At 34.7% G+C, this 25,831-nt stretch overlaps 1 protein-coding gene across 1 annotated transcript; it reads left to right on the top strand.

The window, feature by feature from the left end:
- Positions 1-24,920, top strand: LOC110834115 (atlastin). The gene is given in 11 exon segments (XM_087348771.1): positions 1-303; positions 11,654-11,871; positions 13,008-13,142; positions 17,652-17,807; positions 18,406-18,555; positions 19,277-19,415; positions 22,507-22,691; positions 23,637-23,858; positions 24,713-24,782; positions 24,785-24,859; positions 24,862-24,920. Coding segments are annotated over 10 exon segments (1,383 nt in total). The 5' UTR covers positions 1-303; positions 11,654-11,679.
- The last annotated feature ends 911 nt before the right edge of the window (positions 24,921-25,831 follow it).

The raw sequence follows: 25,831 nt of genomic DNA, 5'->3' as shown, positions 1-25,831 counted from the left end.
AGTTAAAGTATTGTTAATATACATATTATAATGATGAGTGTTAGTCTTTCAGGAAAGTGTGGAGCCTGTCGTAGGTTGGTAACGAATGGTTTAATTTGTAACAACTGTGGCTGCTACTTCCACATAAACTGTGCAAGCTCCAGTCCAAATTTATCAGACAGAATTGTATGTCATGTAAACACTAGAAGCTTGCAAAGCACCAGGAGGGGATAATCAGGCACCTCAAGCAGGAGTTAAAAGCAGCTAGGGAAGAGATTAGTAGACTAAAAGCTGGAAATGTCAGCAGTAGTAGTAGGGAGCAGGGTAAGTTAGAGACTTGGTTTAAACCAAAAAACTCAAAATCTAGGTGCCGCAGGTTCTCTGCTAATGATGCCTCTCAGGTTAAACTGAGCAACAGATTCAGTGTTCTGGAAACAGACACACTGGATGTTGGTGAGCAACGCCCAGTTTCATTGAAGCATGAGGGCAGGGTAGTAAAATCAAAATCATTTTCAAGAAAGTTTGAAAGGAAAAGGAAAATCATAATACTTGGAAGCAGTCATGGGAGGGATATTGGACCCATGCTTAAAGAAAATCTGGGCAATAAGTTTGATATAGTTAGTATTTTTAAGCCAAATGCTCCTCTTGCAAATGTCATTGAAGACCTGGGGAAGCTTGGTAAAGGCCTTACCAAGCAAGATCATATTCTTATAGTGGGAGGGCCAGGTAATAGCCTGGATAGGAATCAAAAATACTCAATAGAAAAGGATGTCAACTTCATTGCAAAGAGGACAACCAACACAAATGTGGGACTTGTCAACCTCTTCAGCAGGCACAACAAGCCGTGGATGAATGAGAGGGTTAGGAGAGTGAATCTTCGGCTTGATCGGGCCCTGATGGGGCGTGACACGTCTCACATTGGTGTCATTGACACGGCTTCTCTTGTGAGAGGTGACTACACAACACATGGCCTACACTTAAATTCCTTGGGCAAAAGGAGGCTAACGCATCTGATTGCTGGAAGAATATGTGGTGGCCATGTGTCAAGTGTTAGCAACATTCCTGTTATTACCCATGTCAGAGCCTCGCCTTTTTTAGTTTAAAGTCAAAAGCACAGAGGTGCTTGACATATATTGATTGCAATTTCCTTGGTCATAAAGTTCGCAGTAAAAATGTTAACCCAATAAATTCATTAAATATCTTTCATCAGAACATCAGAGGACTAAAAAATAAAAGGGATGAGTTGAAACATTCTTTGGAATTAGACAGCATAAATCCCCATATATTGTGCCTAAGCGAACATCACATGGTTGAACAGGATTTGCTGCACCTCACATTAGATGGTTATTCATTAGGTTCCAGTTTCTGTAGACAAAACCTGCAGAGGGGAGGAGTATGTATTTTTGTTAAGAAAGACCAATGTTTCAACAAAATTGATATTTCACAACACTGTAAAGAACAGGATTTAGAAATTTGTGCAATTCAGCTAGAGACAAAAACAGCTAACTTAGTTATATTAAGCCTGTACAGAGCTCCATCAGGTAATTTTCAACAATTTCTAAGGGGACTAGATGCTACTCTGAAGTATCTGTATAATCCAAAAACTGAATTTTTAATCTGTGGCGACATGAATGTAGACTATCTAAATGAAAACTGCCGGATAAAACATTTAAACTCACTACTAGCAACATATAATTTAATACATACTGTAAAATTTGCAACAAGAATTCAAAATGACTCAAGAACAGCAATTGATAACATTTTTGTGGATAGTATAAGACTTAGCTCAACTTCTACTTCTCCCATAATAAATGGACTATCAGACCATGATGCCCAGTACCTTATGATTAATAATATTGCTGCAGATACCAACTTAATACCTTTGAAGCAGAAGAAAAGAAAAGTAAATAATGAAACCATCATGCAGTTTCAGCTTCTTCTGAAGAATGAAACATGGGAATCTGCGTATGAAGTCAATGATACCAACAAAAAGTTTAACTCATTTTTGTGTACTTTTATAAATATTTTTGAAGCTAGTTTCCCTATTACATATGAAACTATAAGCAAAATAAAGAATGACTGGATTACGCAAGGAATAAAAGTATCTTGCAAGAATAAAAGGAATCTGTTTATCTACAGTAGGAACAGTAAAGACTCAAATGTAAGAGCATTTTATGTTAAGTATTGTAAAATTCTGAATAATGTTATAAAAGAGGCTAAAAAGCAGCATTACAGTAGACTTATAGCAAAATCAGACAATAAAATAAAAACAACATGGAACATAATAAAAAGGGAGACAGGAAAAATATATTTATCAGAACAGATGCCATCTCTCCTAATAAACAATGAAAAAGTAAATGATCCTGGAACAGTGGCTAATGCCTTCAATAAGTTTTTTCTAACAATTACTGAAAGCTTAAATTTAAATCAAACAGGGACAGAAGATGCCGTTTCCATTTTAAAAGCTGCATTTCCTGTAAAATTTTCTGGCCTTAATATCATTCCAACCACCGAAACTGAGGTGAAAAGTGTAATAAATTCCCTCAAATCAAAAAACTCATCAGGTTATGATGAAATAACAAGTAAAATTTTGAAAGCTAGTTCAGCTTTAATTAGTCGTCCATTAACCCACATTTGTAATCACTCATTATACACAGGCATTTTCCTGGACCGCCTTAAAATATCAGTAGTACGACCACTGTACAAGAAAGGGGACAAAACCAATATGACAAATTACAGACCAATTTCACTTTTAACTACCTTTTCTAAAGTGCTTGAGAAGATTATGTACAATAGATTAAGTCATCATATGCATGCTAACAACATATTAGTCCAGGAATAATTTGGCTTCAGGAAAGGTGTATCCACTGAAGATGCAGCCTTCAAGCTAACAGACAATGTGCTTAAATCTATTAACCAAAAAATGCATGTTGGAGGAATTTTCTGTGATTTAGCAAAAGCTTTTGACTGTGTAAATCATGAAATTTTGTTGGATAAATTGCATTTTTATGGCATTCAAGGAATAGCAGCGCAATGGTTCAGATCCTATTTAACAGATAGAAAGCAAAAGGTCGAAGTAAAAGCACCTAAAAACAAACAAATTTTTTTCTCAAACTGGGGAACAATAAAACATGGAGTTCCCCAAGGGTCAATTTTAGGGCCCTTGCTTTTTATAATATATGTAAATGACCTTCCTCCAACAATAAAAACAATAAATACTTTAACAGAACCCATAATATTTGCTGATGACACAAGTGTCATAATTTCAAATAAAAATTTTGATGATTTCTGTTCAACATCAAACATAGTAAATGGTTTACTGCTAACAAGCTGGCCCTAAATCTAGATAAAACGAATATAATAAAATTTATAACAAATAAGTCTCCACAATGTGCTTTAAGTATTGGTTATGATGGGAAGTATATACAAGAATCAATAAACACAAAATTCTTGGGTTTGCAAATTGATAATCACCTAAATTGGACTAATCATATTGATAAACTGATACCTAAGTTAAGTGGCGCATGTTACGCAGTTAGATCTCTGTTGCATGTCAGCAACACTGACACACTCAGATCAGTATATTTTGCCTATTTTCACTCTTTAATGAAATATGGAATAATTTTTTGGGGAAATTCATCAAACATCAAAAAGATATTCACTTTACAAAAGAAAATTGTTAGATTATTGACTGGTATAAAACCTAGGAATTCATGTAGAAGTCTATTTAAGAGATTAGAAATCTTACCTCTTCCATGTGAATACATATTCTTATTAATGAACTTTATTGTAAATAACCAAGAACTCTTTCAAACTAATTCTGCTATACACCCTGTCAACACAAGGAATAAAAATCAGCTTCATAGACCAATTGCCAACCTCTCATGTTTTCAGAAAAGTGCATATTATGCAGGGATCAAAATTTTCAACAGTCTACCATCAAATCTCACAAGTCTTGTAAATAAAAAGGCACAATTTAAACCAGCATTGAAAAGATACTTAATTACACACTCCTTTTACTCTGTCAATGAATTTCTAATGTTTACAAGTAAGTCGTAATTTATCTATTGTATATAATGGGTGGATTTATTTGTAACTTATCTCTACTTCATGTGAATCCTTTGCTTGTATTTTTGTGACATTTATATGACTTGTATTTGTATAACATGTATTGTATTATTATGACTTATTCTACATCCTATTGTCATCTGACTAACTTATGGATCCATGGAATGTAATAAAGATGTATGTATGTATGTATGTATGTATGTTAGAGCTTTTGAGCTAACTTCAATGAATTAGTTTTATTTTTATTGATAATCTGTGTGCTATATAATTGTCTGAATAAACTGAAATGCACTCCATTCTGTAATCGTCCACTGCTTAACTTCCAAGGTTCGGCTGGTTGACACCGCACAGCAGCAGCCGTCCGGGGGTGGATGTGATGTTGGTGTTTGTAAAATGGAGAATGCTTTTTTTGACGTAAATACGTCTATAAGGAAGGGTCATTCGGCAAAAAGGGGAAACGAAAAAGTGTAACCTGGTTACCTAGGAAACGTCGTGTTTACTCGGCATTGTTGTTACCCAGGAAACGTCAATTGTTTACTTGGCATTATTGTTACCTAGGAAACGTCATCTGTTTACTCAGCATTGTAGTTACCTAGGAAACGTTACATTACATTACTCGGCATTGTTGTTACCTAGGAAACGTTACATTACATTACCTTACCTTACATTACATTACCTTACCTTACATTACATTACCTTACCTTACATTAAACAGCCACGGTGGTCTAGCGGTTAGAACGCTGGCCTTGTAATCCTGGGGTCTCGGGTTCGATTCCCGGCGGTGCCCGAATTTATAACTTGTGTTGGGCAAAGCCGTGGTCTAAGCAACACGGAGTTTTCATCCGGGGGCTTCCCCGGTTTCTCCGTGGCATCCCAACAATTACTCCATTCACACACAGAAGAAGGCAATGGCAAACCACTTCTGGATCATCTGCCAAGAACGTATATGAACAGGTCCGAGTCCGAGAAAAGGATGGAAGGATCCTGTTCATAGGGACCTGTCGTCAGACAGAACACTAAATAAAAACCTTACATTACATTACTTTACATTACATTCAGCTACCACAGACCCATCTTAAGCGTAACTAATTCAAGTTGAATAAGCAATGTCGTAATCAAACTTTACTCAATTGTAAAGCATGTATAAAGGAAATATTTAGAATAAAGCCAATATATAAACTTCCTCTCCGTATAGACGTATTTACGTCAAATTCTCCGGAACCGTGGTTCCACTGACAACTTTTTAACTTGGGGAGCATGTGATTCAGGTTGGGTATCCAACAATACCTCCCAGATCTGAATTGAGTTTTCCGTTGCGACACATTTCAAAAAATAAGACCCGGAAATATTTTTGCTGGTTTGGTTCTGTTCGGTTCGCTTCGATGTAGTGTGCGCCGGCCTTACTTCCACCGCTTAGAAGCGGATGTCCACTTCCGGTCTGAACATGTGCTAAAATCCTTTAGGAATGAATGTGAAGATATTGTAATTGCGTCATATTGTGAATATTATAACAATTATTTATTTTAATCCGTCTTATCACAATATTTTAAAATTTCTTATAATTAAGATAATAAAATATCATTGATGTTCCATATCGATTGATCGATTTACATTTCGGAACATTTACACAACATGTTTCAGTTTTTATAAAACATTCATCAGGTGTAAAATATATTTAAAAACTTAAAACTCAATTATGATTTTTGTAGTATTTTGGTGATGTTTCATTGCGTTTGGTTTTCATTTTTTGGGCGAAGGTGTTGTTTTTCTTAAATTTTATTAGATGTACATATCGGTCTGTAAGTAAAAGATTGAAAGAAACACTAAAGAATTTGAAAGAATTTATAAAAGAATTTAGAGAATAAAATGCAAAATATATAAATTATAGTTAGAAAGTATCAATAAAATAGAAATAGAAATAAAAATAAATATAAAACATACCAAAGATGTAGGAGTGATTGTTCCAATATGTCCAGAAGTACTAGTGTCTTCGAATAGGTGTGGGTCAATACTGACTGTGGTTGCTTGTGGAAGGAGTAAGTGAAAGGTGGTTGCCGGGGTTGGGGTTAATGGTCTGTAGAGTATTGAAGATGGGGTTATTAAGGTGTATGTTATTGTCATTTAGACAAATGTTTTGTTTAAATGTTTGTTGTATGTAATATTTTTCAATTGTGTCCCTATGTTTTTTGTTTTGTACTATTTTTAATATGTCCATTGTTTCATTTATTGTATTATATGCATGTCCTGTATTTAAAATATGTTTTGCGTATGCAGAACTGTCTTTATTGTGTTTTATGGCTGCAATGTGTTCTTTGTATCTATGTGTGAAAGTGCGGCCAGTTTGACCTATATATGTTAATGGACAATCTTTACATTTTAATTTGTATATACCCGGTAAGTTATATTGATTGTTTATGTTTATTGGTGGTTAAAAAATAAAATAACACCAAATTATGCAAAAATTAAAATCCAAGGAAATAACCCAAATATACCTTTAATAAAATACAAAGCTGAAACATTATACATAAAATCAGAAATTAAACAACTATATAAAAAGAAACACCAATTGAATATACTAGCATACCAAAAACACCTAGAAGTTACTAACATATGGAAAGAATTTTGGGATATCATAGAAAGCAAAATAATATATAAATTACAAACTGAATTTACCAAATTATACCAAAAACAAAACAATAAACTTCAAAAACTTAAAGCCAAAATACAAATAAATAATAATAATGATAATAACTATCAACCAGAAGTACTACCGTATCCTTTCTCTTGCCGCATTAAAAATCTTACAAACACCCAATTCACACAACACGAATACACATTACTCAGCAAAGGATTAAAATACAATCTCCACCACAAACAAAAAACATGGATCGAAAATTTGGCATTAGAAGCCGAAACCGCTGTTAACCTAATACCCATACATAAACAAGATCACCTACGCCACTTAATAACAAACAACATCGAACACTTAATAAAACAAAATAAACTTAATACACAATATAACAAAATACACATGAACGAATGGAAAACAATAAAAAGTATAAAACAAAAATTACAACAAAACGAACTAACAGTCACACAAGCAGACAAAGGAAAAACTATTATTATACTTTCTACGGAACAATACCAACAATACATATCGCAATTCATCAACAAAAATTCATTTACAAATTTAACACAGAACCCTACACCAAAATATCAAAAATACATCCAAAAAATAACCCAAAAATGTAAAAAACATTTTTAATCCCCCAAAAACCCAATATTATAATTACAGCGCGACTTCACCCACAATTACAGGACTCCTTAAATTACACAAAAATCCCTATTCTATCAGACCATTAATAAACTGGACATCAGCTCCTGCATATAAAATTTCATCAAAAACGGCCACTCTCTTAAAAGAATACTGCAATTTACCAAATACATTCAACATAAAAAATTCTATAAATTTAATTAACGAACTTAATGAACTCAACATCAATAGAAATTTACATATGTGTTCATTCGATATTACAAACATGTACACAAATATCCCCACAGATATTTTACAAGATATCATCCATAATATACTAAATAAACAAAACCTCGATACACAAATAATAAACGAAATTAAAATAATAACAAATCTTATTATTAATCAAAATTATTTTCAATTTAATGACAAATACTGGCAACAAAATACTGGACTACCTATGGGTGCCCCCACGTCAAGTATACTATCTGAAATATTCCTCCAATATCTAGAACATAATAACATAATAAACATTTTAAATAAAAACCATATCCAATACTAAAGCAGATACGTAGATGATATACTAATAATTTATAATATGAAAAAGACAAATATTCAACAAGTACTTAACGAATTTAACAACATAAATCAAAACATTCAATTTACAATAGAACTTGAACAAAACAATACAATAAACTACTTAGATTTAACTATAATAAGAAAAACAAAAAGCTTTGAATTCAAAATTTATAGAAAACCCACTACCACTAGCACCATAATTCATGCCTCATCTTGCCACCCCTTTGAACATAAACAAATGTCCATCTATTACTTACTAAACAGAAAAAATCTATATCCAATATCTACAATAAACAAACAAATAGAATTAAACATCATTCAACAAATTCTTAGTGAAAACAGATATAATAATCACAAAATAAATAAAAAACCTAATAAAACAAAAAAACCTAACGGAAATGAAAACATACAAGATAAATGGGCCACTTTTACATACATAGGTAAAGAAACCAAATTCATAACTAAACTATTTAAAGAAAACAAAATAAAAATTGCTTTCAAAACAAAAAACACAATAAAAAATCTCCTTAAACAAAAACCACCAATAAACATAAACAATCAATATAACTTACCGGGTATATACAAATTAAAATGTAAAGATTGTCCATTAACATATATAGGTCAAACTGGCCGCACTTTCACACATAGATACAAAGAACACATTGCAGCCATAAAACACAATAAAGACAGTTCTGCATACGCAAAACATATTTTAAATACAGGACATGCATATAATACAATAAATGAAACAATGGACATATTAAAAATAGTACAAAACAAAAAACATAGGGACAATAGAAAAATATTACATACAACAAACATTTAAACAAAACATTTGTCTAAATGACAATAACATACACCTTAATAACCCCATCTTCAATACGCTACAGACCATTAACCCCAACCCCGGCAACCACCTTTCACTTACTCCTTCCACAAGCAACCACAGTCAGTATTGACCCACACCTATTCGAAGACACTAGTACTTCTGGACATATTGGAACAATCACTCCTACATCTTTGGTATGTTTTATATTTATTTTTATTTCTATTTCTATTTTATTGATACTTTCTAACTATAATTTATATATTTTGCATTTTATTCTCTAAATTCTTTTATAAATTCTTTCAAATTCTTTAGTGTTTCTTTCAATCTTTTACTTACAGACCGATATGTACATCTAATAAAATTTAAGAAAAACAACACCTTCGCCCAAAAAATGAAAACCAAACGCAATGAAACATCACCAAAATACTACAAAAATCATAATTAAGTTTTAAGTTCTTAAATATATTTTACACCTGATGAATGTTTTATAAAAACTGAAACATGTTGTGCAAATGTTCCGAAATGTAAATCGATCAATCGATATGGAACATCAATGATATTTTATTATCTTAATTATAAGAAATTTTAAAATATTGTGATAAGACGGATTAAAATAAATAATTGTTATGAGTGTGAAATAAAAATGTTAATAAACTGATGTAAAAGGCTCATAACCTGACGAAGAGTAAGGATCAAGTTTACAAAATTAAATCATAGTTTTCATCGGCATTGTTGCATTAATATATATAGACGTGAACAATCGTAAAGAACAGTTATGAATAGCTTGTAAAAGTATTGCGTGGTAGAGGAGATACTTTTGTGCTGTTAAAATCCTCTCAGAATAACCCAAGTACTTATCTTATATAAGAATTATTATATTATATATATATATATATTATTATATATATTAAGAATTTTGCAGCGACTCATCCACATCAAAATAACAAAGCCATTTTAAACACATCTTTCAATGATGTCAACATAAATCACAATCGATTCAGTAATATTCTTTCTGTTCTGTCCTATTCTATTCTATTCTATTCCTAGAATAATATTTATTTGCACGTGGTTTATTAAGTATAAGTGTCTTTCAGCGTACGCATTTCAGGATCATTTATCTACAATATATGTCAGTATCTGTACATATGTGTTGTGTTTAGTCTCCTCCTTTGTGAGGTATTATTTTTATAAGTAACTGTTTTCATGTGTTCGTGTCACTTGTCGAAAAGTTCGGTCTCTGTCTAATTTCTTCTACGTTTTGAAAATACCATCTCTTTTGACTGCTTTGTCGTATGGGTTTTCTAATCTTACGACTAGTGATGGGTTGAGTATGCTGTTGCATAAATGGGTAGTATTGTCATTGGGTTTGATTGTTATATCAGTAATAGTAGTGGGTTGAGTAGGTCATCTTTTAGCCCACTGCAGTTGTAGAGAGGCGAAGGGGTATGTGTATCGTGAAACATTTTTAATTCTGGTGGTGCGTTATAGGTAGTGCATGCTATTACGTCTTTACTTTCTCTGTGAAACTTGTGCATGTTATGTATGCCCACTTCCAAATGCACTGCTGATTCTTGTTTAAATCAGTCCTTAACAAATGAATAGTCAGTGGCTTTTTACATTGCACCCATTTCAAAATTCAGGATCTCCTTGATGTGGGTTATGAAATATTGTTTGAGAAAGAATTATGGATTAAATACGATCGTTTTTAGGCTGCCCTGAGTTCAGATATTGGCTTAGACACTTTCCTGATAGGTTTTAGTATCTTTTTTTCAGTCCATGCAGGCAAATGCTGGGAAAACAGTAGTATTAACACATTTTCATATTCATTAGTCACTCTTCACATTTGTTTAATGATGTGCATCCTGAGTTTTATATAATAAATATAATCAGACATTTGGTTGATGTATAAAATCATGCATACAAACAACTGTTTACACTGGACAGTATGCAAGGTTTTAAGATTTGGCTGCTGTTTACCATTCATAGTCAGGATGATCTTAACAGTGATCTGCAAACTGTGATTGCCGTTGTTTATCTAGTGTTAAATATCTGTTCAGTATGCCTGTTGCAGTGAGCATTCATGTAGAATACAGATTTGCAGATTCTGATTATTTTTTGCACACGTAAGTGCTAAAGGTAGTTATGCTACTCATAATATTGAACTTTCATTGTAAAAGAAAATGCTAAAAGAATTTCAAACATTGTGTAATACCAGTGAGTGAGATTTGTGAAAGGAAACTACATCTGCACTAATTTTGATGCAGTTGACTTGGCTTCAACCACCTCCAGAGTGTTTGTGTTAGTGTACTAATCATGAATTACAGTGAGTCATCTGGACCTTACCTATTGCTGTATATTTTGAACTTTCAAGAATTAAATTAGCTTTCATATCTTGGAGGACAGGAGGATTTCAAAAGTAGTAAAAGTAGGGCACCTCCACCAGAGACCTGAATGTGGGGTACGACTGTCGTGCTAATTAAGATTTGATATTATCTGCCATTTTGTTTCTGTACTATCATTGGGCATAAATGTGAAATTTGGGATGAGAACTATGTGTTTGCTTGCTGAGGGTAAGATAACTTGAAATGCTGATAAAGAAAGTTTTATTAAACATCGTATGGTTGGTAGAAAATAATCCTGGCAAATGGCTAGGAAACCATTGTTGATTGTTGAACTTGAAATGTTTCCAAAGATTGTGAAGTGGAAAGGCTACTTCAGCCTTTGAATGCGATGTGTGTGGTAAATAAAGTGAAGTGTATAAGAAGTAGAACTGAATTTTGTTCCATTGATTTAGCAATGTAATAATCACGTTTGTACAGCAAAAGTGTTTATGATTAAATAAAGCAGTGACCCATTGTTCAAGTAGTAATAAATAGACAGTTGTAAAAGAGAGACCTCTAATTATTTATTTGTTAATCTGAAAAATGTTTTGGCTTTTTACACAGGTGGAGACAGTAATAAGGTCGACAGGATGGGTGGACGGCCAGTACAGATAGTTGTTAATAGAAACGGTTCTTTTGAACTGGATGAAAAAGTGTTGGAAAACATTCTTCTACAGGACCATATCAAAGACAAAAATGTAGTGGTTGTCTCAGTAGCTGGTGCCTTCGGGAGGGGAAAGTCATTCCTCCTCAACTTTCTTCTCCGATATTTGGAGGCAAAGGTTGGTTTGTCATATCAAGTTAAAGGTACAGATTTCCTCCATTTTCTTTCACACAGTAAAATATGTAAAGTAAATTATTATAATGTTAATTTTTAAAATAATCTGTTACTTTTATCACACTTTTTTATTTTTACGGAAAGCTGTACTTATAATATGTGTGTGTGTCTGTGTATTTTAAATGATACACATTTGTAGGTACAATACTTATTTACAACTGTTCATTAAATGTTACTATTATCTTTGTCACATAATTTGTGAGAACAGAATAAAGGTCGTGCTGGCACAATAGCAAACATCCTGTATTGTAATTAGTATAGAAGTTACTGTTTTTAATGACTTTAGTGAGTACATATGATGTAGTGGATAATAAGACTTGATTGTGAATGACGTTAAACACTATATAAGTACTTGACAGTAAAAGGACCCGTGGAGACATGGAGACAGATAACTATGAAGAGTGAGCAATAAATTGCAGGACTGATTTGTTTAATTTACTGTAACATTTATGATGAAATAATGGACCTGGCATGTTGCATGCATCTGATATCTCATTAGTGTAACTAAAAATTTTTAGCATTCTTTCTTTCTTTTTTGGGGGGTTGGGGAAGTGTGCTCAAAATTGAAATTTGCAAAATTCACCTATGTGCTTTGGATGCCTGTCTGTTCATCTGTTTGGATGTAACAACTTGAGGATACTAAGTGGAATTTCATGAAATATTGTATTTTGGAGTTTTACTAGAATTTATCATCACATTCCAGTTTTGTTTTAAATCAGGCAACAGTAACAAACACTTCACATGAAGATGGCTGGGCTGTAGTTCTGTGTAGTCTGGCAAATGCTTTCACGAGTCTACATGGTGCCGTGACCCAGAAGACATTGTACTCACAGCCGTGAGAACCTGAAATCCTGCTTTTCATGAAGACATGAATTTCTTTGCATGAAAGTGACCCTGAAACTGTTTTTGGTGGGAGCTTGTAGACTGATGAAAAATGTGTGGAAACGGAAATGTCAAAACTTCCTGCAGTAGATTTAGAGGATGGAACATGTAATTTAGTCATGGAATTTTTACATGATTCTCATATTGATGACAACTTTTTTTTTTGGAGGAATTGATGACTATATTTGTTCTGAACAGGGAAGGCAAGATTGGATGGGCAACGAAGATGAACCTCTTCAAGGATTCTCTTGGGAAGTTGGTTCTGAAAGACACACCACTGGTATTCTCATTTGGTCCGAAGTTTTTGTTGTTGATTTACCAAATCGAGAACAGGTAAGTTAACCCTTTGAAGGTGAAGCTCATATAAATAATATTTAAAGATTCTATCTGTACCTGAAGCAAAACACAACACTTCACCATTACAAAGATCATTTTGTTAATGCTGTTTATGGAAATAATAAGTTTACCCCAAGAATCATTTGAACCCCATAAATTACAGAGTTATGGATTGTTAAGGCAGTTGGTACATATATTTACCAGTGGGCTTTAAAGTGTTTATTATGCTTACAGAAAAGTGTTTGTATCCAGACAATTAATTGTTTTTGTCATTTTATCAGTTACTTGTGTTAAAATCCCCAATGTTCTTATTTGTTCATGACTGGTTTCAGTTGAAGAAAATGTAATTCATATAGTGTTAATGTTGGTTTTGCTATATTAATGCTTGCCTGTACTGGGAATATTATGATACCAATTAGCGATGATCTCAGATGGTTAGCATTCCTGTGTCATTTTCAGGATTCCAGGGTTTTGAATCTTGGACTGTCTTTATTATATTTATTGTTTAATGATGTCATTAGCTTAGATTACATAGCTTGGGTTATAAGGTGGTTAATGAGGAATGGATGTGGAAAGGTACTGTCTCAAAAGAAAAGAACCTCAGGCAGTGTAGCTGGTCTCTGGGCCAAGTCCTGGGACTTCTCAAATATGAAGTAACAGTGTAACATCTGGCCATGAGGTTTGATCTCTTGGCCTGTTCACCAACTATCCCGACTGAGGTAGGTTTTCATGAACTGTCTCAGTCCTTTCAGACAAATCGTGGGAAAGTATGAAAATGGCTGTCTTCAGCGTTTTATGCCACGTAGTCTGGTAGTTTACTTGTGTTTCAAAGTGCTTGCTGCCTCCATCATCAGTGCAGTTACCGTGGATGTGCTCTCGTCTTTGGGTGAGAGATATCGACTCATGTCTGAATGAGAGATGTTAGTTAAGTGATTGGAATTAGCCCTCTTCTAGCATATCTGTCTGAGTAGTTACACCTCACCTGAAGTTGGGCAGTTCCAACTCCTGATATGTAGTGATCTGTGCGTAGAATAAAGATAGGGTGGGCATAGTATGTAAATATGCCAGTTTAACTGTCAATAAATACCCTTTAAGATTGCTCTGATGTGTGCATCTTGCCTGAGTCATACTTATGCATCACTGCACTGTGCCAATTTGTCTGTTGTTGTTCTTTGGCAGTTGAGGTAGCCTTCCTGGCTTGGTTTCCCCTGACATGTTGCCAAATGTTTGCAAACAGGTTTGAGGCCTCAGTATGATTAAGAGTTATCTTCTGGCAATGACATTGGAAAATTTATTCCTGGCAAAAAGTTTCTAATTAGAGATTGATCTGTACATGACCGTATGTCTGTAATTTAATTATTTTAATAGGTACAGGAATAATACAGAACCAATATACGAGGTGTGATCATAAAGTTTGAAGATTGCACCTATAAAAACCCGTACACTTATCTCAGGTATTAAATTCATCCATCACCCTCGAAGTAGTTCCCCTGGGAGTGAACACAACGTTCCCAGCGCCGCTGCCAAGCCTGGAAGCATCCCTGGAAATCATTCTTTGACAGCCTGTCAAGCACCATCTGCGATTCTGCCTGAATCTCTTCTATCATCTCAAATCTCCTTCCCTTTAGCTGAATTTTCATCTTTGGGAAGAGGAAACCTTAGAAAGGAAGTTGGGGTCGGTTCTTGCAAGATCTTTGAGCTCCTGACAAACGAGAAGTCGATTCTGCTTCTGGTCCTCAGACAGGAGCCTTGGCACAAACTTGGCTGCGATGCGTCGCATGTGGAGTTCTTCCTTTAGAATCAGCTGACAGGTCCCATAGCCTATCCCAACAATGTCGCACAAGTCGTTGATGGTACGACGTCGATCTTCGTGAATGGCCTGCCGAATCTTCGTAACATATTCGGGCGTTGTGCTCGAAGATGGTCGTCCAGAACGCTCGTCATCATCGACAGAAGTTCGGCCATTTTTAAAACGTGAATGCCACACAAAAGTTTGTGCCCGACCCATTGCGGACTCCCCAAATGCTTGCTTTAGCATTTCATAGGTTTCCGTAGCCGTTTTGGCGAGTCTTTGGCAAAATTTGATGCACACTCTTTGTTCATGAAAATCCGCAATCGAAGGAGGGTCGGTGTAATGCACTACCAAAACGCCCGTAACTAAGAAACAAATGCTAATTCGCTGATGCCGGCTGGCACACTGATTCACTATGAATGTAGGCCCAACCCCTTAGCGGCAGAAGCTCGTACTACATCCGGTTCGCCCTCTATTGACACAGTCTTTAAACTTTCTGATCGCACCTCGTATGTAGTGTAGCTGCGATAAGAGAGGTTTTGCACAGGTATGGAGTCCCATGTTTTTTTTTAGGTGTGGATATTTGGAAATTAGTTTCATGCTCATAGGATCAAGAAATATTAACAGTTGAATAGAGTTATGGGGAAAGTGAATGATTTAGTTATGACATGAATATACCTGTTTTAGTAATAAAAACCAGAAAGCTTTATCTCTATATTAACACTTTCCCATGAATATCAGATAAAAGGTTCGTTGTTCCATTCGCATGCTGGGCGGTCACTTTCTTTTGCATTTTCCTTTCCTTTCTTTCGGAAAGATAGTAGTGTTGTCATCTCCTTTCAGTATTACAAATTGTCTACTGCACTCTTGCTCATTACTGGCCAACAGAAAATATTTATACACATGTTATGTTTAAGCAAGTATTTTTTCTGTATGTTGCAAGTAGGGAACAGACATGTGAACAGAAGGTGGGGAATGGCATTACCAATCATCACAGAAAGTCCTGTTATAGAAATTTTATGTTATAAAAATGAAAAACCTATTCATGTGCAGGAAAACTGCTTTCTCTTTATTTACCATCTGCCATAGTATCTTTGTTATCTTCATTTGACATAATTGGTTTTCATCCGAATTTCTATGAATAAACAAATGTGTTCTACATTTTTTTGTTTTCATTCGCATTTGTCTCGCATTTGCAGGGTCTGCGTTTTTACTTCTCTTGGAGGTTTATGATTGATCTGTTGTTAGACATTGGTAGAACTCCTTGCATGATTGATCAGGCCTATCTGCAAGGCTTCTACCTATACAAACACAAAAAGACTTGGACAATCTTCCATGCTTTGAGTGGGACTTGAACCCACAGTCGCAGTGACCAGGCGCACGAGGACCATGCCTCTGACCGCGTGGCAAATGCACTGGCTTGTCTTCTACATTGTTTCTTAACCATTTTCTCTTCAATAGAGTAAACAAATTGGACTATAGGCTGATATATCATCCACTGTTTTTTCTATGTTGGACGTGAACTGTGGTCCCTGAAGTTATCCTTCATTACACCTGTTTGTCCAGATCCCAGTGTTCCATAACTTTACAAAAATTGTAATTCTCTGATCTTATCTAATTGTTCAGTATAGGTTACCAATCCTGCCATTGGTTTCAGTCATGGCCAGCCTCATTTCTGTCCTTACATCCTCGTTATTTTAAGATCTGTTTTAATAAGAATCTGCCATTTATGTCTGTTTCTCAAGTAGCCATCTTTCAAGATGTTTCACCTAAAAATTCTGACCATATTTCTTGTTTTCCCTGCCCAACCTGAGCTACATTGCTTGTCCATTGTAAACTCTTTGTTGCAGGAATCTTAACAATAGATGAAGCATTGTTAAATCAAAGAAATCAACATAAAAATATAAATCATATAAAATGGAGACACTGCTAGAAGTGGTATTTTAATAATGTACCAATCTTCCCTTAGTCTATGCACACAATTTTATTTAAATTTGAAAACTTTGCAGCCCAGTAATAATTATAATGTTTTGGCAGGTTGAGATGTAATGCTTGGCATCAATAGGAAACAAATTGTATTGTGCTGGACCCCTGACCCTGTACCTCCTAAACACAAGGCTGACACACCTGTGTCTGTTTAATAAATACATTATAGAAATTTGACCAATAATTGTGGAAATGTATTCTGTGTGATTTTATGTATCTCATTGGCCTTGATTTTTGTTATACAGCTGTTCACATTACAGATGTCATATTGCATATTTATGAATTCCTTTTATTTGTATAGATGGCATATTGAAGATTCATTTGAATTGTAGTCGTAGGTCTTTGTGAGGTTTGTATTTTATGTTATGCAATAATATGTTTGTATAGTGACTTTTGGGGGGAGGGAAGTAATATTTAATTTGAGCATTAAGAAAATTAAAGGTTGTTGGTTCCAGATGAATTGAAATTAAATTTGCTTCACAACTTTCATTATTAAAATTTGTCAATTTTATTTTCAAGCATTACACTAGATATGTACAAAATTTATTTTTGTTCAGAAGTTTGTATTTCTAATCAGTATTCATTAGAATTTATAAGGCGTGATAACATTTCTGTAAATTGTTGCATAAACAGTAACACTTAAAGAATTTATGCATTAAAAGAACTGGCCTGGAAGTTAAAGTATAGTTGAAGAATGAGCTAACTTCATTTTTTTTTATTTCCATCAGGTTGCTGTTATTCTTATGGACACTCAAGGAGCCTTCAGCAAGGAAAGTTCAATGCAGGAATGTACCATAGTGTTCGCATTGAGCACATTGTTAAGTTCCGTCCAGATTTACAATCTCATGAACAACATACAAGAGAATCATTTGCAGTACCTTGAGGTAAGCAAATTTGCTGGAATGATCATTCTTATCATCATTGCTTAATGTATAACACTGACATTTGGGAATGACTCTTCAGCTTTTATGGAATGAATCAACACATTTCCTTTTGATACTAATCTTGTATAATAATAAGATAATGTTTATGATGATGTGTGTTGTGCATAAATTGTTATAACCATTGTCATGGTAATGCTTTTATGGGGTTTTCATCCTTATGGTTTGCATTACTGACTCTAAAACCACTCCCTCCTACATCTGGCCAATGACGTGCAAGAAGTTGTAATGCCTAAAGGGCAGCTTCTCACTGAAGATCATATCATAGATATCATTTAGTGGACATTGTCTATTGTCGTAAGTTCTTTTGAAATACATTTTTTTGGAAACTGGCTCTGCCTTCATCATACTCAGATTAGTTGCAGTTTTTTCATAATGCAGGAAAATGACCTGATATATGTTATATTGTTAACAAATTTGAAAATATTAATCACTAGAATTAACTGTGGGGCCTTGTAGAAATGAACAGAACACGTCTTGGTTACATTGTATTTCCTTGGAGCGTAATCAACACTTGCTATAAGTGGGGCTTCTTTTTCAGCTTTTCGCTGATTATGGTAAGAAGATGGTAGAAGATTCTAACGAGAAACCATTCCAAAAACTTCAGTTCCTCGTGAGGGATTGGAGTTACCCATATGAAGCAGACTATGGAGATGAGGGAGGAGAAATAATTTTGAATAGAATGTTCGAGGTATAGTATAATGACATCACACAGAATGTAAATGCTAAAGTGCCTAACCCTGCTAATATTGTGTGCAGTTAACTGTGACCCATTAGGATATTTTTGCTGATTACATTTAAAGTAGGGCCCTGACATCCAACCACTTTCTTTATTTCTCATATATTTAGGATATTCATTCTCTTTTGGCCAGTGTTTTCAGTTCCATGTTTCATACAAGTGTACCCCACTTGGTGCTTTTTGTACCTTACTCATCTAAGATGGGCGAATGTGGCCGGCCTCTGAGCACTCTGAACACTGCAAAATTTGTTGATTTTGTTATTAATTTGTAACATCTTTTTGTTTGTATACACTTTGTGGATTATAAGGACATTTCTGATACAGCCAGATGTACTGCACGAATGAAATGGGTTACAGGACAAAAAAGTGTTACCATCAGACAATAAACAGCTGGTGAAAATGTTCCATATTAAATACTTGTTCATCTGCAGTGGCTATAACAATCTGTAGAAAACCTTAAACATCCTAATTGTGATTAAAGAAACCAAACGTATGTACTGGAGAGTAAAATACGTATGTTGTTAAATAAACTGGGCACGTGCACTCCATTTGTCTTTTAGTGTTGGATAAAATATTTTACAACAGAAGAGTGCACAAGTGTTTGTACACATCATGTCAATTGGAACATGAATCCGATCATTAATACTCATGGGACTTATTGTACCAATTTCAGGAATCAGGTGACCCAACGAGTGCTCCTAATTTATTAAGGAAGCACTTGAAATCATGTTTTTTGGACATGTGCTGTTTCTTGATGCCTCATCCAGGAACCACAGTGACAACAAATCCAGAATTTGATGGAAAATTATCAGGTATGCTTTGACCAGTCAGGCTGATTCTATTTAAAAGATTGCTTGTGTATGGCATCTTTCTTCAGAAATGTTTACATTTCAGTATTCATCTTAGTGATATTATAATAGTATAGTATAATATACTGAAGAAACTGGACTTAATAAGAACATAGAAAGCTGTGAAATAATCGTATGAACAGATGCAGGGAGCAAGATTAGGTGAAGTTTGAGTTTATTACCTGACTTAAAATATGAATGTTAGTCATCAGTGCAGCCAAGGAATGGGGATGAGGAGTTTTAAGAAATAGAAAGTTTTGTGAAAAGATGAATTCAGTATAGTTATAACAGAAAATATATTTTCATTATTTTACCTTGTTTCTGTGATTACAGTCCTAATTATTTCAAACATGAGGTTCATTAATGTATTGAAGGGGATGTGATGATCGAAAAGTTAGTGAGGTCTCAGGTTTTAGACCATCTAGATCCCATGTGGATTTCTGTCCATGCCTTCTCACCTCTGACGAAGTCAAAATTTTATGAACGTGGGGAATACCACATAGCGTTGTTCTTGTATGAAATTGTGTCAGGCTAAAATTTCCTTTTTTGCTGTAGTAATGTGGCATGTAGAAATTAGAACAGTGTGTAAGTTTGGAATTAATAAAATGTGAAAGTACCAACATAACAGCACAAACGATTGAGATTCATGTAATTGCTGATTTATATGAGTGTGGATAGCTTTTGTGTTTATAGGGGACATGTAATATAAGTACGTGTCAGCATTTATTTCTTCATATTATGCAAAATTACCATAACATTGGTCATTTCTAAAGCTGCTGTACAGCAGAAGCTTGTGTATTAAGCTGTGATAAGCGATAAAATGATAGTTCGAGGAACGATAGAAGCGGGACAATGTAACATTATTTTATATATGATGTATCAGGAACCGAACAAAACGGACGATGCATCCGAGAAAACGATAGTTTGGGAAACGATGGATAGAGGTTTCACTGTGGTGTATTTTATTTGGGCCTGCACTGAACACTTGATGTGCAAAATGAACGTTAAGACTTTGAGTTTGTTGATTATTTAGATTGCAATCCTGTATGCTCACTGGGAGAATGGATTACATGGGAAAATATGAGAGGCAGTATAATCAGCAATCATATTATTTTGGACTTTGTCCATCATTTATATTTCAATAAAATAACGTTTCAGAAGCTGGATCTTCTTCTGTCTTCTGGTAATAGGGGAAGGACAGAAGCCCTAGCTGTTGTTTCCCCTGGACTGTGGTCTGAGGCTCGCTCAACCAGATTCATTTGCTGTAGAGTCAAACCCACCCTTGTCACATCATGCACGTCAATTCTGTTTTTGTATAATCCATGTTGGATGTCTAAGTTGCCATATTTTTAAAGGCTCTTCTATTTCTCATATCATTCACTTCTACTACGTCATTGAAAATAATATAAATTTACTATTCATTGGCTTCTGTAATTCATTTAGTAGCTCAGTTTCCCAGAGCTCGCTTCCTTTGTGCATGGAGTGACATATTAATTTTAAAAAGTAAAGCACTGATAGATTGCTTTCCTTTGGTATTCGTATTTCTCTTGTGTACTTCATTTTACACACACACAGACAAAACTCAAAGGTTTGTCCTAGTGATTGATTCATTACACTGCTTTTGTGTCGGACATTATCCATTGTCTGCAGTATATGTAGTATACACAATATTTTGGTTTCTGGGCTTCGGTTGTCTGTTATCAAAATACTGAAAAATTAAAACAATAAAAGGTTTCTATTATTAAATTGACATCAAATTCTGTGAAGGTGGAAATGCCAGGTGTATCAAATATGCCTCATACAACGGACATTCTTCAAAATAAATGATGTCTGACAGAATATTTTGTTGGATGACATGATTATTATTTGAATTTTTAAAAATGGGGTTTCATTTTATCCTAGAAGGAAACTAAATCAAAGATGAATTTTCACCCTGTCTTTGGAGAGCATTTATATTTAGAAGCTACAGGTCCTTTTCTGTTTTTTTTTCAACCTATCTAAAAAGGGATGCTGATAATTGAATGTTGTAGATACAGGCATTAGGCAGTATGTTGTTTAATGACATTTAATCTTTGTAATGGAGAAAGGTTAAAAAACCCAGAAAGTTTGCATCAGTACAGTTCAGTTGTTTGCATATGAAGATCAAAAATAATTGTGTTTAGTATTATATGGTTGTCATTGTATATTGGTAATTTTAACGTATTGCTTCCAAAGAATATGGGAAGAAACTTTCATCATTTTTAATGACAGACAAATGTAGATCTAATATCAGTATTACATTCATGGCCATGTAAGCGCTGTTATTGACATCTTCATGCTACTTACAACATTGTCTCAACAGTAGAGTTGAAGGGCAACTAAATGTTAGGGAGGAAAATGGGTCGATGAGATGATTGTAAACTAACTAACTAACTAGATGGCTTACCGAACCCGAAGGTTCATCACCGAATTAACCAAAGCCCTCCACCGGACCCTGTCCTGGGCCAACAAAATCCAGTCTCCTTCAACTCCTATCTCCCATAGATCCCACCTGAGATTATCCTCCCATCTACGTCTAGGTCTCCCCAGCGGTCTCTTCCCTTCAGGTTTCCCAACCAGTACCCGGTGCACACCTCTTGTCCCATCCATGCGCGCTACATGTCCCGCCCATCTCACTCTTCTCGACTTAATCACCCTCACAATACTGGGGGAGCAGTACAGATTTTTAAGCTCGCCATTGTGCAGTTTTCTCCACGCCCCATCATCTTCCCTCTTAGGCCCAAATATCCTCCTCAACACCCGATTCTCAAACACCTGCAATCTGTGTTCCTCCCTCTGAGTGACAGACCATGTTTCGCACCCATACAAAACAACAGGCAAGATTATTGTTTTGTATACTTTAATTTTCAGGTTCTTAGAAATCAGACGGGAAGACAAAATATTTTGGACTGAGAAGTAGCAAGCATTTCCGGAATTTAGTCTCCTCCTAACTTCCTCACAAGTATCATTTTGATGAGATGATTGTAAACTAGTTTGAATTCTGGTCTTATTGCATGCCTGTCCCCTGTTGTTTCAGACATTGGGACAGACTTCAAGAAACAGCTTCAAAAGTTGGTTCCAATGATGCTGGCCCCCAAAAACTTAGTTGTAAAAGAAATTGGAGGTCAGAGAGTGACGGCGAAGGAGTTGCTGCAATATTTCAAATCATATCTTGAAATTTACAAGGGGGATGAGCTACCTGAACCCAAATCCATTTTGGTTGTAAGTGTCACTTTTGTACTATGCTTCTATTTCATATTTATTTGTTGTTTAGGCTGTTTGAAATTTAATGTTTACTGTGTACGTATGCATATGGCACTAAACACATAATAAAGGCATGTTATTTTTTATTTGTTATGAAAGTTTGTTGGAACCCCATAGAACCAGCATAAATGGATATATCTTTTATATTATCTTGAGTAATTGGTTCTCCATTGCTGTTGGATTTAATTTTAGTACCATTCTTTCCAAATTATTTATTAATTGTTTGGTGTGAATATAATTTGATATTGTATAGGAGGTTTGGAAGAAATTAGTTTGCTGCTACTTTTATTTATTTTTTGGTTAATACTAAGGAATACAGTATTATGTTGTCTTCTTGGGTAATTTTGCTGATGTATGGCGTGGCCTTGCAAAAGTATTCCTTTATTTATAAATTTTTTTTATATTTTTGTAATGTTCTCCAAAACTGTAAAGAAAATATATAGTAATGGCCTTTGCATGAAATTCAAGTGTTTAGGTGCCGGATCCTGGGTGACTTCTTACTGTGCAGGTCCAGGTTTAATCCCAAGGCACTTCATGTGGATTTTGTTAAGGGCATGTTTTGCTGAGTACTTACAGTTTTTCGCTGTTGATTAGTACCAAGGAACTCATCTAACCCCACTAATAAATCAGCAAAATGAAACCTTAAGATAGTTGTACAAAAGCTATTAAATTGCACTTTGTAACAATAAGGCATCGAAGAGCCTTGAACTAGAATGGAAGTACATATTTCTATATTCTACGTGACATGTGAAGTTATAATTAAATTTCAGAATACTGTCACATTCACTTTAAAGAAACTGTGATGAGATCTGATTAAAAGGAGTGGAGTTTTCATATTAAGTCTTGTAATGGATAACATATGATCTGGAACAGAGCAGATTGTAACTGTCATGACTGTTGCAGGCTACAGCTGAAGTTCACAATCTGACAGCAGTAGCAGAAGCCACGGAAACTTACACAATGTTGATGGAGGGGGTATGTGGTGGTGCCAAGCCACATCTCAGCCGTGCCAAACTTAAAGCTGAACATCGGAAATGTAAAAATGCAGCTTTAATTGAGTTTCAAAATAAACCCAAAATAGGAGGAATGATTTTAGCTGAACCGTATAAGAAGAAGTTAGAAGAGGTCAGTTTGTAGTACTTTGTGCTTTAGAGAGAAATAAATAGTCATCCACACATGCGCATGTAGCTAATTATGGGAAAATGTAGATCAGACTTACAGGCGTACAGGAATTGTTGGTTGGGCTTTTGCTCTTAACAAGTGGTTGGTTGCGATTAGAATATATGAATGCATGTATGAGAAAATATTTAACTTCTCAGTTCAGATAATGCTAGAGATATTGGTAACTGGAATTATTTTTCATTTTCATTTCATTTGTGATAACTACTTTAAAAAATATTGCCCCACTCATAATATTTCTTTTAAAAAATAGTACTCTGTTGTGATATACATGGTTAGAAGTAAAGAATATTTATTTCAGCCATTTTCAGATATTATAAGTGACTGTTAAAATGAGTACATTCAATGTTTTATAAATTTTCATTTGATGAGGTTTCACTGTAATGAAATCTACAACAAAATAATGTTTTAAAAGGAAGACTCCTCAGGTCCTTTAAACATGTCCTGGATTGTAAATCATTCGGAGGCTTTGTTGTTACTCTCCTAACATAAAACATTTTTATGGTGGAGGGTTGTTAGTTCTGTGTCCAACCCCCAAGCTGGAGGAACCCCTTGTCTGGGACTGCTTATTCAATATATGCACAGTTATCCTGTACTGGAGGCTGTTCCTCCATCTGGAACCTGATGACGCACCATACCGTGGTGACGGTCCCACCTAAGAAGGAAGACTTACGTACTGTATTTTGGGGTCTGGTTGGGGATTGATAAAATATATGTTAATTAGGAATATGTCATTGTGAAGAATGCTGTAATGAGGGCACTGAGTTTATCTTTTAATAATGTTTCCCATTAAATTTTAGGAGCTGGAACGTCTGTATGAACACTACAAAGAGAACAATGAAAGTAAAAGCATATTCAAGGCTGTAAGAAGTCTGTTTTATTCCTTAAAACAACTGTGATATTTTGCGTTTTATCAGAGATCTTTGGCATTACTGGAATGTATTTTTTGGCAATCTTCTGATGGGTGTGGCATTGCTGAGCTTTGGAGTATGGGCATATATCAAGTAAGAAATACTTCTACTTCCATGTGTTTACTCAATTGTAATATTCCAACCATATTCATGCTAGTATGCTGTCACTTTTATTTCTGGCTAAAATCATCAGTAAATGACTGACAATTTGATGCTGTTATGCAGTGACGTGTCTTTTAAATTCAAATTTTGTTTGAACCTGTCCCTGGCTTGCATTTTGAAGGTTTTCTAATACTTTGCTTGTACATTGTGTACCATGTCACACTTTTATGTGTCATTTTGTGCTGTAATTTGGGATATAATGTGTTCTCAACTTTATTATCACTGTAATTTTTCCACACACTTTTTACGAGTGTTTGTTAATGAAGTACATGTTTTGACTGGTACTCCATGAACAAAATTAAATACATGGTGCACATAACTGTTATTTGCATCGAGGATGTGAAGGATCTTGAATACAGTTTGAATGAATCTGATGAAGACCGTTTTTGCTTGAAACCTGTAGTTCATCATTAACAAACACAAAGATGTCTCCATCATGGTGATTTCGTGGTGGAATTGCTATCCCTGTTTGTTGCTCACCTTCCCTAGATTGCAAGGAAAGGGCCTAACTAGAAATGCGAGAAACATATTTTAAGACACATCTTACGTCCAATATCTTTGTCAGCTTCAAGATGCTCTTTGGAAAGTTCAGAATAGTTCGGTGATAATATTTGCCTGACAAATTTTGCATTGCTTCTTTAAAGGCATTGCAGGTACTTTCAGATTCATTTGAGCGTTATCAAAAGTGTTATGATCTATTAACTTTTTTTGAGGACCTACTGTCTTTCATATTTGCTTCATTCATATTTTTGTTGACCTGGAACTAAAGCCTCCTTTTATAGTTAGTGCTTAGTAGTAATACAATGGAAATGTTTTGCTCCATTACTGCAGTTGCTAGGGAAACAA

The sequence above is a fragment of the Zootermopsis nevadensis genome, unplaced genomic scaffold (assembly GCF_977971745.1).
Source record: "Zootermopsis nevadensis isolate Lab colony 2312 unplaced genomic scaffold, Znev_1.0 Znev_ptg000013l, whole genome shotgun sequence".
Classification (NCBI taxonomy): Eukaryota; Metazoa; Arthropoda; class Insecta; order Blattodea; family Termopsidae; genus Zootermopsis; species Zootermopsis nevadensis.
This window is presented reverse-complemented; position numbering and strand designations above follow the sequence as displayed.